This window comes from Oncorhynchus gorbuscha, linkage group LG20 (assembly GCF_021184085.1).
Source record: "Oncorhynchus gorbuscha isolate QuinsamMale2020 ecotype Even-year linkage group LG20, OgorEven_v1.0, whole genome shotgun sequence".
Lineage (NCBI taxonomy): Eukaryota > Metazoa > Chordata > Actinopteri > Salmoniformes > Salmonidae > Oncorhynchus > Oncorhynchus gorbuscha.
The window spans coordinates 4,657,398-4,671,558 of NC_060192.1; the positions used below are offsets into that span (position 1 = coordinate 4,657,398).

Sequence of the window (14,161 nt, forward strand, 5' to 3'; positions counted from 1 at the left end):
CCCCCCCCCCCTCAGCATCCTTCCCCTGACAGCCAACCCTGTTAGTTCTGCATAATTTTACTGATTAAAAAATTAAAGGAATTATCATCTCCCAATAAGTGCTTTCTCATGCGATTCAGTTTTATTACAAAAAAATTGTTTGATACAAATAAATTTAGATAACAGCAATGAACATGTATTTGACATCCTCCATTGAACACTTGCCTCCCATCCACACTCCTGTAACCACACATAGCGTCTCGCAAAATAAATAGATAGAAACATTCCGTTTGTCAGAACCCTTTCTTGTAGAGAATGTGAACTAAAAACGCCCTGCTTAACACCCTCACTGGCCCGTTTGTACAGTCATGTACTGCATATAATCACACAAGTTCAACAGAATAAAAACCAATATTAGAAATGCCCACAAACACAAAATAACACTTTATTAAGCTTGAGCCACGATTCATTGAACAGAAAGTGAGCAAAAAAAAAACGAATGAGGTACAAAATTAATAAATCTCTTTAAATTCAAAATGTAGTACAGAACAGAATTTTATGGCAACCATCAGGCTTTTTTCTGTAATCAGTCTCATAGTAGATTTGGCAGCCGGTGATGCGTGGTCCCCATTAGCTAGGTGGTAGAGAGACGACATGTTGGGGAGGAGATGGATAAAGAGACAGAGAGCTCAGCCAGTGAAGCAGAAATCCTCCACACTGTTCACCTTGATCCTCTGCAGCTCCTGCCGGTCCAGCAGACGGTACTGGAACGCCACGCGGTTGACAAACTTCCCACTGGCCACCATCCTAACCACCGTGTTATCGCAACCGATCTTCATCTGGGCTGCAGGACGAGGAAAACAGAGGAAGTCAAAAACAGTCAGACATTATATTGCACACGGAAAGCAAAGAAACAACAACAACAAAAACGTTCCATTCAAAAATGGTTAATAAAGATATATTCTAGTTAAGATGGTGATGGCGGGTAATAAAGATATATTCTAGTTAGGATGGTGGAGTTAATACAGATATATTCTAGTTAGGATGGTGAGGGTGGTTAATAAAGATATATTCTAGTTAGGATGGTGATGGTGGGTAATAAAGATATATTCTAGTTAGGATGGTGATGGTGGTTAATAAAGATATATTCTAGTTAGGATGGTGATGGTGGTTAATAAAGATATATTCTAGTTAGGATGGTGATGGTGGTTAATAAAGATATATTCTAGTTAGGATGGTGGAGTTAATAAAGATATATTCTAGTTTGGATGGTGATGGTGGTTAATAAAGATATATTCTAGTTAGGATGGTGATGGTGGTTAATAAAGATATATTCTAGTTAGGATGGTGATGGTGGTTAATAAAGATATATTCTAGTTAGGATGGTGGAGTTAATAAAGATATATTCTAGTTAGGATGGTGGAGTTAATAAAGATATATTCTAGTTTGGATGGTGATGGTGGTTAATAAAGATATATTCTAGTTAGGATGGTGATGGTGGTTAATAAAGATATATTCTAGTTAGGATGGTGGAGTTAATAAAGATATATTCTAGTTAGGATGGTGGAGTTAATAAAGATATATTCTAGTTTGGATGGTGATGGTGGTTAATAAAGATATATTCTAGTTAGGATGGTGGAGTTAATAAAGATATATTCTAGTTAGGATGGTGGAGTTAATAAAGATATATTCTAGTTTGGATGGTGATGGTGGTTAATAAAGATATATTCTAGTTAGGATGGTGATGGTGGTTAATAAAGATATATTCTAGTTAGGATGGTGGAGTTAATAAAGATATATTCTAGTTAGGATGGTGGAGTTAATAAAGATATATTCTAGTTTGGATGGTGATGGTGGTTAATAAAGATATATTCTAGTTAGGATGGTGATGGTGGTTAATAAAGATATATTCTAGTTAGGATGGTGGAGTTAATAAAGATATATTCTAGTTAGGATGGTGGAGTTAATAAAGATATATTCTAGTTTGGATGGTGATGGTGGTTAATAAAGATATATTCTAGTTAGGATGGTGATGGTGGTTAATAAAGATATATTCTAGTTAGGATGGTGGAGTTAATAAAGATATATTCTAGTTTGGATGGTGATGGTGGTTAATAAAGATATATTCTAGTTAGGATGGTGGAGTTAATAAAGATATATTCTAGTTTGGATGGTGATGGTGGTTAATAAAGATATATTCTAGTTAGGATGGTGATGGTTGGGTTAATAAAGATATATTCTAGTTAGGATGGTGATGGTGATTAATAAAGATATATTCTAGTTAGGATGGTGATGGTGGAATTAATAAAGATATATTTTAGTTAGAATTGTGATGGTGGAATTAATAAAGATATATTCTAGTTTGGATGGTGATGGTGGTTAATAAAGATATATTCTAGTTAAGATAGTGATGGTGGAGGTAATAAAGATATATTTTTGTTAGGATGGTGGAGTTAATAAAGATATATTCTAGTTAGGATGATGATGGTGGGGTTAATAAAGATATATTCTAGTTAGGATGGTGATGGTGGTTAATAAAGATATATTCTAGTTAGGATGGTGATAGTGGAGTTAATAAAGATATATTCTAGTTAGGATGGTGATGGTGGTTAATAAAGATATATTCTAGTTAGGATGGTGATGGTTGGGTTAATAAAGATATATTCTAGTTAGGATGGTGATGGTTGGTAATAAAGATATATTCTAGTTAGGATGGTGATGGTGGTTAATAAAGATATGTTCTAGTTAGGATGGTGATGGTGGTTAATAAAGATATATTCTAGTTAGGATGGTGGAGTTAATAAAGATATATTCTAGTTAGGATGGTGATGGTGGTTAATAAAGATATATTCTAGTTAGGATGGTGATGGTGGTTAATAAAGATATATTCTAGTTAGGATGGTGATGGTGATTAATAAAGATATATTCTAGTTAGGATGGTGGAGTTAATAAAGATATATTCTAGTTTGGATGGTGATGGTGGTTAATAAAGATATATTCTAGTTAGGATGGTGATGGTGGAGTTAATAAATATATATTCTAGTTAGGATGGTGAAGGTGGAGTTAATAAAGATATATTCTAGTTAGGATGGTGATGGTGGGGTTAATAAAGATATATTCTAGTTAAGATAGTGATGGTGGAGGTAATAAAGATATATTCTAGTTAGGATGGTGATGGTGGAGTTAATAAATATATATTCTAGTTAGGATGGTGAAGGTGGAGTTAATAAAGATATATTCTAGTTAGGATGGTGATGGTGGGGTTAATAAAGATATATTCTAGTTAGGATGGTGATGGTGGTTAATAAAGATATATTCTAGTTAGGATGGTGATGGTGGAGTTAATAAATATATATTCTAGTTAGGATGGTGAAGGTGGAGTTAATAAAGATATATTCTAGTTAGGATGGTGATGGTGGGGTTAATAAAGATATATTCTAGTTAGGATGGTGATGGTGGAGTTAATAAATATATATTCTAGTTAGGATGGTGAAGGTGGAGTTAATAAAGATATATTCTAGTTAGGATGGTGATGGTGGGGTTAATAAAGATATATTCTAGTTAGGATGGTGATGGTGGAGTTAATAAAGATATATTCTAGTTAGGATGGTGATGGTGGTTAATAAAGATATATTCTAGTTAGGATGGTGATGGTTGGGTTAATAAAGATATATTCTAGTTAGGATGGTGATGGTTGGTAATAAAGATATATTCTAGTTAGGATGGTGATGGTGGTTAATAAAGATATGTTCTAGTTAGGATGGTGATGGTGGTTAATAAAGATATATTCTAGTTAGGATGGTGGAGTTAATAAAGATATATTCTAGTTAGGATGGTGATGGTGGTTAATAAAGATATATTCTAGTTAGGATGGTGATGGTGGTTAATAAAGATATATTCTAGTTAGGATGGTGATGGTGATTAATAAAGATATATTCTAGTTAGGATGGTGGAGTTAATAAAGATATATTCTAGTTTGGATGGTGATGGTGGTTAATAAAGATATATTCTAGTTAGGATGGTGATGGTGGAGTTAATAAATATATATTCTAGTTAGGATGGTGAAGGTGGAGTTAATAAAGATATATTCTAGTTAGGATGGTGATGGTGGGGTTAATAAAGATATATTCTAGTTAAGATAGTGATGGTGGAGGTAATAAAGATATATTCTAGTTAGGATGGTGATGGTGGAGTTAATAAATATATATTCTAGTTAGGATGGTGAAGGTGGAGTTAATAAAGATATATTCTAGTTAGGATGGTGATGGTGGGGTTAATAAAGATATATTCTAGTTAGGATGGTGATGGTGGTTAATAAAGATATATTCTAGTTAGGATGGTGATGGTGGAGTTAATAAATATATATTCTAGTTAGGATGGTGAAGGTGGAGTTAATAAAGATATATTCTAGTTAGGATGGTGATGGTGGGGTTAATAAAGATATATTCTAGTTAGGATGGTGATGGTGGAGTTAATAAATATATATTCTAGTTAGGATGGTGAAGGTGGAGTTAATAAAGATATATTCTAGTTAGGATGGTGATGGTGGAGTTAATAAAGATATATTCTAGTTAGGATGGTGAAGGTGGAGTTAATAAAGATATATTCTAGTTAGGATGGTGATGGTGGGGTTAATAAAGATATATTCTAGTTAGGATGGTGATGGTGGAGTTAATAAATATATATTCTAGTTAGGATGGTGATAGTGGAGTTAATAAAGATATATTCTAGTTAGGATGGTGATGGTGGTTAATAAAGATATATTCTAGTTAGGATGGTGATGGTGGTTAATAAAGATATATTCTAGTTAGGATGGTGATGGTGGTTAATAAAGATATATTCTAGTTAGGATGGTGATGGTTGGGTTAATAAAGATATATTCTAGTTAGGATGGTGATGGTTGGGTTAATAAAGATATATTCTAGTTAGGATGGTGATGGTGGAGTAAATAAAGATATATTCTAGTTAGGTTGTGTTGGTGGCTAATAAAGATATATTCTAGTTAGGATGGTGATGGTGGTTAATAAAGATATATTCTAGTTAGGATGGTGATGGTGGGTAATAAGATATATTCTAGTTAGGATGGTGATGGTGGTTAATAAAGATATATTCTAGTTAGGATGGTGATGGTTGGGTTAATAAAGATATATTCTAGTTAGGATGGTGATGGTTGGGTTAATAAAGATATATTCTAGTTAGGATGGTGATGGTGGAGTAAATAAAGATATATTCTAGTTAGGTTGTGTTGGTGGCTAATAAAGATATATTCTAGTTAGGATGGTGATGGTGGGGTTAATAAAGATATATTCTAGTTAGGATGGTGATGGTGGGTAATAAGATATATTCTAGTTTGGATGGTGATGGTTGGGTAATAAAGATATATTCTAGTTAAGATAGTGATGGTGGGTGATAAATATATATTCTCGTTAGGATGGTGAAGGTGGGTAATAAAGATATATTCTAGTTAGGATGTGATGGTGGTTAATAAAGATATATTCTAGTTCGGATGGTGATGGTTGGGTTAATAAAGATATATTCTAGTTAGGATATTGATGGTGTTGGTGCCGCTCACCTGGACCGTTAAATTTGTAGCAAAGGTCAGCTACAGGGAACATTTTAGACGGGTCCATCCCGTTCCCTCCCAGCAGCTCCACAAAGTCCCCTGCTCCTGCACATCCTGGGATGGACCTCTGTTGAGAAAGACCAGCTCAATGGATTCACAGGTATTTTTTACTTCCGTCCCTTTCATTCTTTCTTTCTTTCTTCCATCTTTCTTTCCTTCTTCCCCCTCACACTCATCTCCACTGACTCCAAGCATCCACTCATCATCACTGGGAGCTAACACAGGTCTCTAGGTCTTTGGCAGGGTCGTTCACTAAACCACTTCCTGCCAGAAGCCAGAATCGCTGATGTTTTTTCTATTCATCCCCTCTAATCAGGATTTTTGATTCAGACCTCTGACACATGGTGAGTGGAATCTCTGGCTAATTAGTGAGTGACACTAATCAACCAAAACATTTCCCAGGGCGAAAAGAAAATCAGCAGTGCTTCGGACCTCTCGGCTCAGATGTTTCCCTGCTCAGGGCTCACCTTGATGGGGAAGTCGTTGAGGTGTCCCAGGCTGAGCTCAGCAATCTTGATCTCTACAGGGTAGATGATGGAGAAGCTGCAGTTCCTGTGCTGCTGGGGTATCACCATGGTGAAGCTGCCCTCTGGTGTCTGGGAGATGATATTACAGGCTGTAGGGGGAGAGGTGGGAGGGCATGAGAAAGGAAAGGGGATAACTTGTCAGTTGCACAACTGAATGCATTCAACAGAAATGTATCTTCCGTAATTAACCCAACCCCTCTGGATCAGAGAGGTGCAGGGGGCTGTCTTAATTGACGTCCACGTCATTGGTGCGCGGGTTGGGGGATATACTGTATCAGTGTCTCTAGACGTGTTGACCTTATAGCAAAAATGCATCCATTTAAGGGGGAAAATTGCTTAGTACAAATGCAAACACACACAAGTACGGCTTAGACGTGAGCAGCTTGAACAACCTAAAGGGTCACCTAAAGCATTAGCACACAACCCTGGCGATTACAACGTGGTATAAAGTACTATCATAGCGTTACATTGGCATCCTGCCCCATGTTGGCACACCTAATGGCATGCCTGCTATTACAGTCCTTGTCCTTTCTGTACAATGTTTTCCAGTATTTTGTTTATATTTTTCACTGGCATTGGACGCGGGAACGGGTGAACCCATTTTCTCTCATTCGGGATGATATCTCTTCATAAATATCCGTACTTCTATGTGCTTTATCTAATTTTGATTGGCCCGTGGCATCCGACCACAGTGCCAGTATGGGCACTTTTTTTCTATTGAAGACCATAATGTTAATTCCGGAGGGATTGTGAAGTGCAGTAAATTGTCCATAATTACTACTTCAACTGGCCGGTGTGATTTATTTTTCGAGAGCAGGACAAGCGGGACCTTTGCCCAAAAGGAATAAAAGCCCCTACATGGTCAATCCGACATCTCTTTATCTATTTCTACTTAACCTTTATTTAACCAGGCAAGTCAGTTAAGAACAAATTCTTATTTACAATGACGGCCTAGGGACAGTGGGTTAACTGCCTTGCTCAGGGGCAGAACGACAGATTTGTACCTTGTCAGCTCGGGTATTCGATCTAGCAGCCTTTCAGTTGCAGTGGCCGTACAGCATTTACTGCACTGAGGCCTCCGCAGAAGTCAGATCATTCATTGGCCTACTTCTTGCACTTCGTGGAGCAGATCAAAGCTGTTGTCAAGGAAATTTGTTTGTGTTTATACAGGACCTCTTGCTCCCACCTACCATCAACTAATCATGTCAATGCGGAGATATACAGAGCCCTACGCATTGTTACAACATTTGGGAGGCACGCGCCAATGGGGTACGGAGCTCGATTTGGCTTCCGCAAGCCTCCAGAGACTCTGCAATTGCTTCAAACCTTCTCTATGGTGCCCACCGGAGCGAGTATAAATTGGCTTTAAACTTATAAATTGGCTTTAAACTTATAAATTGGCTTTAAACTTTAGTTGTCCGGATCTGTTTACACTTCAAGGAAATCCGTACAAGATGTATCTTCGACTACGTCTGGAGGTGGTCAGGAAGATCTAATCACGATCAGTTCACCATGCGACTTTTGATTGTCTACACCTGTCGACAAATGTGGGCACAATCAGAATGTGGAGAAGATCAGGACAACTGATGCATGTTAGAACCAGGTATAAACGGGGGCTTCAGTTCATGCACTCAAAGTACAACCTTAAAGGTCATTAACACTAAGACTGGCCATCAAGCTAGTGCAGGTCTCTACTCACGGAAAGGGTTGATGGGTTTCCTGACTGTCAGCGTGAAGGAGCTCCCGGCAGTGTGAATGCGGAAGAACAGCATGGCAACGTTCTGAGACGACCGCACGGTTCTCCTGACCGTCCCAGAGTCGCAGTAGTCCACATAGCGTTCCGTCAACGGCAGGGCGTGGTCCTGGGAACTAGGGAACTTCTCTCCCTTCATCACCCAGCCATCAAACACCTGGGAGAGGAGAGAGATGTGGACTTAATCAAAAGCATTCAATCAAATCCAATTTCCAGAATTTTTCTCTGTAGGCAAAACGAGGGTTCCAAAAAATGCAGATGAACAACCTGTTTACTATAATTGACTTTTAAAGGTGCCTTCCGTTTGAGCCCGTGTTCAAATCAGGAAGTGACTCGTGTGTCTGTGTGTCGTTAATTCCCAACAAGGTGTCAACAAAGAACTAACCAAAGATAGACCACAGGGTATCGTTTCCGATGGGAGCAAGTTAATCACAGTGGGGCAGAACAAGCAAGGCGGTGGGCAGAGCCAAGCACGAGCTAGTGAGATCCTATTGGCTATGTATTTGCATATTTCCGTTAGGAAATGCCTACTCTGTGACTCAATTTGCCCTTGCACTCCTTCTAAACAATGCCTTTTTTTTATAAACGTCAAATTTCTACAGTTAAGTTTAGCCATTAATTCCGACTGGTTAACCCTTTACACTCGTGGGAATTGGCCGATATGAATATGACTAAATTGAAATGTTTCTTACAGAAGAAATATGAAAAGCAAATACATAAGCATGGTAGCAATTGAAAGGAACCGTTCTGAGATAATGGGGAAATGATCTGGCCAAAGTTAATGAAACAACAGTTCACCTGACACAAGACTCAATCCAAACATCACACTTGATTTTATGTGCATTTTACATTTACTGTACTTTTCACCGCATTTGTTGATAACGAAATCTGAAAATATTCTGGATTCTGGACATTTAGCAAGATGATAAGACAAAATAAATACCAGGATTTGAGTGAGAGGACTAAACTCCAAGTGGCCAAAACACCTCTCCAAAGCATTTACAGTTCCAAAGTAATTCCAATACACTTTTATGGCTCAAAGAAGAATCTTCAGCTATATGGTGCTTTAGCTCTCCCATGTGCCGTTAAGGAACTAGAACAAGCACACTTGTAGTTGTTTTGTTTGGAACACAACCCTGCATCCAAACACAATTACTGGTAAAAAAAAAAAAAACCCTGCTCATTATAAATCGTAATCTGGGTCAGCTGGGTGTTACTTGCAAGCTTGTTCTGTTGCCAACAAGACTAGCCAAGATATAAAACATGATCTTACAGTGTTAGGCTTTCCACAAGGCAATTCAGAGAAGCCGATCATCATTTTGGGGGGCATAGAAAGGAGGCATGCGTGCGTTCCGCTGGGTGTTCTTCCCAATGAACAACCCAGGGTATGACCCCATGTCATCTTGTAACTGTACATCAAACACAGCGATGACAAGGAAACGTTGACACTGTATCTGACATGAGCTGTATAATATGGAAATGTGAAGGGCACAATTTGGACTCACGGCTGTTTGGCTTTGCTTGTACGACATCAAATCAGTATTACATTATAATCCTCAACGTCTCATCTTTCGAAATACTGCTTTCCGATTAGATGCTTATTAGTGCCCAAAGATGCTATTTTCATCCCACATACGCGTATGAGTGTAACGGGCTACGGTAAGGGTTAAGGTTAGGCATTCATTCTGACTAGTTACAGTAAGGGTTAAGGTTAGGCATTCATTCTGACTAGTTAAGGTTAGGCATGAATTCTGACTAGTTACGGTAAGGGTTAAGGTTAGGCATTAATTCTGACTAGTTACGGTAAGGGTTAAGGTTAGGCATTAATTCTGACTAGTTACGGTAAGGGTTAAGGTTAGGCATTCATTCTGACTGGTTACGGATTAGGTTAGGCATTAATTCTGGTTAAGGTTAGGCATTGAATTACGGTAAGGGTTGACTCATTCTGACTGGTTACGGTAAGGGTTAAGGTTAGGCATTAATTCTGACTAGTTAAGGGTTAATGTTAGGCATTAATTCTGACAGGTTAGGCATTAATTCTGACTAGTTAAGGTTAGGCATTAATTCTGACTAGTTACGGTAAGGGTTAAGGTTAGGCATTAATTCTGACTAGATACGGTAAGGGTTAAGGTTAGGCATTAATTCTGACTAGTTAAGGTAAGGGTTAAGGTTAGGCATTAATTCTGACTAGTTACGGTAAGGGTTAAGGTTAGGCATTAATTCTGACTAGTTACGGTAAGGGTTAAGGTTAGGCATTAATTCTGACTAGTTACGGTAAGGGTTAAGGTTAGGCATTAATTCTGACTAGTTACAGTAAGGGTTAAGGTTAGGCATTAATTCTGACTAGTTAAGGTAAGGGTTAAGGTTAGGCATTAATTCTGACTAGTTACGGTAAGGGTTAAGGTTAGGCATTAATTCTGACTAGTTAAGGTAAGGGTTAAGGTTAGGCATTAATTCTGACTGGTTAAGATAAAGGTTAAGGTTTGGGATAGGGTTCAAACAAAACAAATTCAAATGAGTGCCGAGCAGTATTGTAGGCATCTCCCTAGTGCACACATGACTGTAAGTCGCTTTGGATAAAAGCGTCTGCTAAATGGCATATATTATTATTATTATATTATGTCCTGGGGACCTGGACAAACGTTGAATACTGAAGTCGATCTGGTGTGACCTGGCTGTAAATCAAGTGTGGGACTCAATTGAAGCCTTAGCACAAATTCACAAAAGTCAAGTAAGAAAACGACTCCGGAAAATACCCTATGTTACCCCTGGTGACAGCATCTGCTAAGTGACGATATCATTTTATGGTATTTAGGAGTCCGTCGTTATCTTCTACTGAGAACGGGTGTTCCCAGGTCAGGGGGTAGGTGAGGGATTTTACGCCAAGCCTCGGGGGAAGAGGAGTACTCAGAACTGGGCACGAATAACAACAAAATAATCTGCCGGGAATTTCATCCCATCGATTGTCTGGAAAAGTACATCTATCCCTGGGCCTGGTGGTGCTGACGTCAGTCAAGATGACGATGGGAGGGGAGTAGTATTTGGGATGTATGTGGGCGTGAAAGAGGTGGTGTGTGTGTGTGTGTGTGTGTGTGTGTGTGTGTGTGTGTGTGTGTGTGTGTGTGTGTGTGTGTGTGTGTGTGTGTGTGTGTGTGTGTGTGTGTGTGTGTGTGTGTGTGTGTGTGTGTGTGTGTGTGTGTGTGTGTGTGTGTTTGCTGTGCGTGTGTACTTTTCATGTGTACATGCATGCCACATGTGCGTGTGCGGTTACCTTGATGAAGTCTCCTCCCCTGCAGTCGATGTCGACGCTGTCATACTCCACACTGATGACCTGGTCGGGCTCAGCGATGAAGAAAGAAGCACAGCTGAGCTGAGGCCGGTCTGCTGTGAAGGTGAACTGACCCTCTACTGCCACCATGTCCAGACAACCTGAGAGCGGGAGAGGATGAGGATGGGAGGAAGAAAGGGAAGGTGGTAGAGAAGGATAGGGAGAAGGAGGAGAGATAGAGGGGAGAGGTAGGGGAGAGGGGGAGAAGGAGGGAGATGGGTGTGTGAGTAACAGAGGGGGGGGGGTATAGAGACAGAAAGAGAGATGACATGGAGAATGAGAGAGAAATGGAGACAGAGACGGGGTTAACATTAAATTGTGTGCACATTGGCTGTTGATATTTTTTTCTGACAAAAATGCAATCTAATATACATTTCCAATTCCTTAAGTAGTATACATCAATTTGTACTTTTAGTCAATAAATATTATAATTATATAAATTACAAGAGGCCTTAAATCACACATTTATTATTTGCGATTATTTGTTATTCACACAAATCCATACACAATTGTGACTGAAAAATTCAGAGTTACATTTTATTTACTTTTCATGCTAAATTAAAAGCATTTTTGAAGATTTGATCAGGTCGGGAAAAAAAGAAAGATTGCTTCACAGATCGACCGTGTATACCGCAAATATGCATAATAAAGGCTTTTAAGAGAGTACTTCAGTCAGTTACTTACGGAGGGGTCGCCTGTAAATTAATGTCTCGGGTATTTCTCTTTTGAGCTCTGAATTAAGAAGTGCAAATAATCCCTCTGGTGTAATGTCATTTTCCTGCACACAAAAACAACGACATTTAGATAATATTTATAAAAAGAAAGTCAAGATTTAATGTGGACAAGTTGACAACAATATACCGTCAAGCAAGACAACTCAAGTGTTTTAGTAAAGGCTAGCAGCTTACGTAACGCATAAATCAAGTGCACAATGACAGTTATTACAATGATTACTTTATTTGACTGAGTACAACAAGTTGTAACAACTTTATTGCAATAATTGAGCTCGTACGACAAAAGTCTAGTACATTAATACATTAAACACACGGGAACGAAAAAGGTCAATTAACGGGCAAAGTGACTTCAGAGGCTTACCTCGATGTATCTGGTGTCTCCCTTCAGAAATGACAGACATAACACAAGGAAGAAAAGCTGCTCTCGCAAAGTCCCCTCCATATTGCTCAGTATCTTTGTATAGAGTCTCTATCGCACCTCAAGAACAGAACAGGGGAAAGTCTGGTCCTGCGCTCCAAGCCGCACTCCTCTTTTATAGGTGGACACACCGCGCGCGTCTCAATAAAAACGTACCCGGTACAGATCAATGGATACACTGTCCCTCATATAGGCTCTACCAACCAGATTGCGTATTTGTGACGAGAGCAAATCAGGAATCACCGTGAGCCTGTGACTCTGTGTCAGATGAACAGAGAGAGAGAGAGATGAGCAGAGAGAGAGGGGGGGGCTTCACTTCCTAACCTCCTGCTAGAGACACATATTGCCCTCAGATTACACAGACCAACAAAGAATTTGAGATCCAATTTTGATAAACTCTCATATCTATTAAGTTAAATACCAGTGTGTCATCACAACAGCAAGATGAGTGACCTGTTGCCACGAGAAAAGGGCAACCAGTGAAGCACAAACACCATTGTAGATACAACCCATATGTATCTGTTTATTTATTTTCCCTGTTGTACTACAACTACACAAGTTGCACATTGTTACAACACTGTACATTTGAAATGTCTCTATAATTTTTTAAAAAAATGTTGTGTGTGTTGTGCTTACAATTTCTGATTGTTTATTTCACTTGTGTTTATTATCTATTTCACTTGCTTTGGCAATGTAAACATAGGTTTCCATGCCAATATATCCCTTTAAAATAAATTGAATTCAGAGAGAGAGAGAAAAAGAAAGAGATAGAGAGCGAGAGAGACAAAGCGAGAAAGAGATAGATAGAGAGAGAGAGAGAGAGAGAGAGAGAGAGAGAGAGAGAGAGAGAGAGAGAAAGAAACACAGAGAGAGCGAGAGAGAGAGAGAGAGAGAGAGAGAGAGAGTGAGAGAGAGAGAAGAGGGAGAGAAACACAGAGAGAGAGAGAGAGAGAGAGAGAGAGAGAGAGAGAGAGAGAGAGAGAGAGAGAGAGAGAGAGAGAGAGAGAGAGAGAGAGAGAGAGAGAGAGAGAGAGAGAGAGAGAGAGAGAGAGAGAAAGGGGGGAGAAACACAGAGAGAGAGCGAGAGAGACAAAGCGAGAAAGAGACAGAGACAGAGAGAGAGAGAGAGAGAGAGAGAGAGAGAGAGAGAGAGAGAGAGAGAGAGAGAGAGAGAGAGCACTTTGCACATCCTTCAGCTCAGCTGTCATCACAAGGCGTAAGGTACAGAACAATACCAGTTCAATACCAGTGTTTATCTAAAAATAGTCCTTCTGAACTGTAAAATAGTGTTACAGTTGGCAGTCATTTTGTAAGATGGCTGCTACGGCCCCTAAGGCCCATGTCTAGGCTGTCTCCACATCAGAATCTTTTCACAAAGTGAACGATTGAGTCAAATTTTGCAACTTAGCCTTTCCACTTTTACCGGAAACCTCCACAGATGTATATTTTGCCATAACATTCACCTCCTTCACAGTTCTCCCTCTCATCACCTCCTTCACAGTTCTCCCTCTCATCACCTCCTTCACAGTTCTCCCTCTCATCACCTCCTTCACAGTTCTCCCTCTCATCACCTCCTTCACAGTTCTCCCTCTCATCACCTCCTTCACAGTTCTCCCTCTCATCACCTCCTTCACAGTTCTCCCTCTCATCACCTCCTTCACAGTTCTCCCTCTCATCACCTCCTTCACAGTTCTCCCTCTCATCACCTCCTTCACAGTTCTCCCTCTCATCACCTCCTTCACAGTTCTCCCTCTCATCACCTCCTTCACAGTTCTCCCTCTCATCACCTCCTTCACAGT

At 39.4% G+C, this 14,161-nt stretch overlaps 1 protein-coding gene across 1 annotated transcript; it reads right to left on the bottom strand.

Moving 5' to 3' along the window:
• Positions 1-400: 400 nt before the first annotated feature.
• Positions 401-12,541, bottom strand: LOC124007322 (corticotropin-releasing factor-binding protein-like). Its single transcript, XM_046317806.1, has 7 exons — positions 12,306-12,541; positions 11,895-11,988; positions 11,154-11,311; positions 7,829-8,039; positions 6,070-6,218; positions 5,552-5,669; positions 401-823 (listed from the first exon to the last, which is right to left on the bottom strand). The coding sequence occupies exons 1-7, from the start codon at positions 12,384-12,386 to the stop codon at positions 669-671; spliced, it is 966 nt and encodes a 321-aa protein (XP_046173762.1). The 5' UTR covers positions 12,387-12,541; the 3' UTR covers positions 401-668.
• Positions 12,542-14,161: the final 1,620 nt, after the last annotated feature.

Excerpts from the sequence above, each read along its gene's own strand:
- LOC124007322 (XM_046317806.1), bottom strand. The coding sequence starts at position 12,386 with ATGGAGGGGACTTTGCGAGAGCAGCTTTTCTTCCTTGTGTTATGTCTG. Across the intron at positions 11,312-11,894 it reads AATTTACAGGCGACCCCTCC|GTTGTCTGGACATGGTGGCA; the intron begins GTAAGTAACTGA and ends TCCCGCTCTCAG. Across the intron at positions 824-5,551 it reads CTACAAATTTAACGGTCCAG|CCCAGATGAAGATCGGTTGC; the intron begins GTGAGCGGCACC and ends CTCGTCCTGCAG.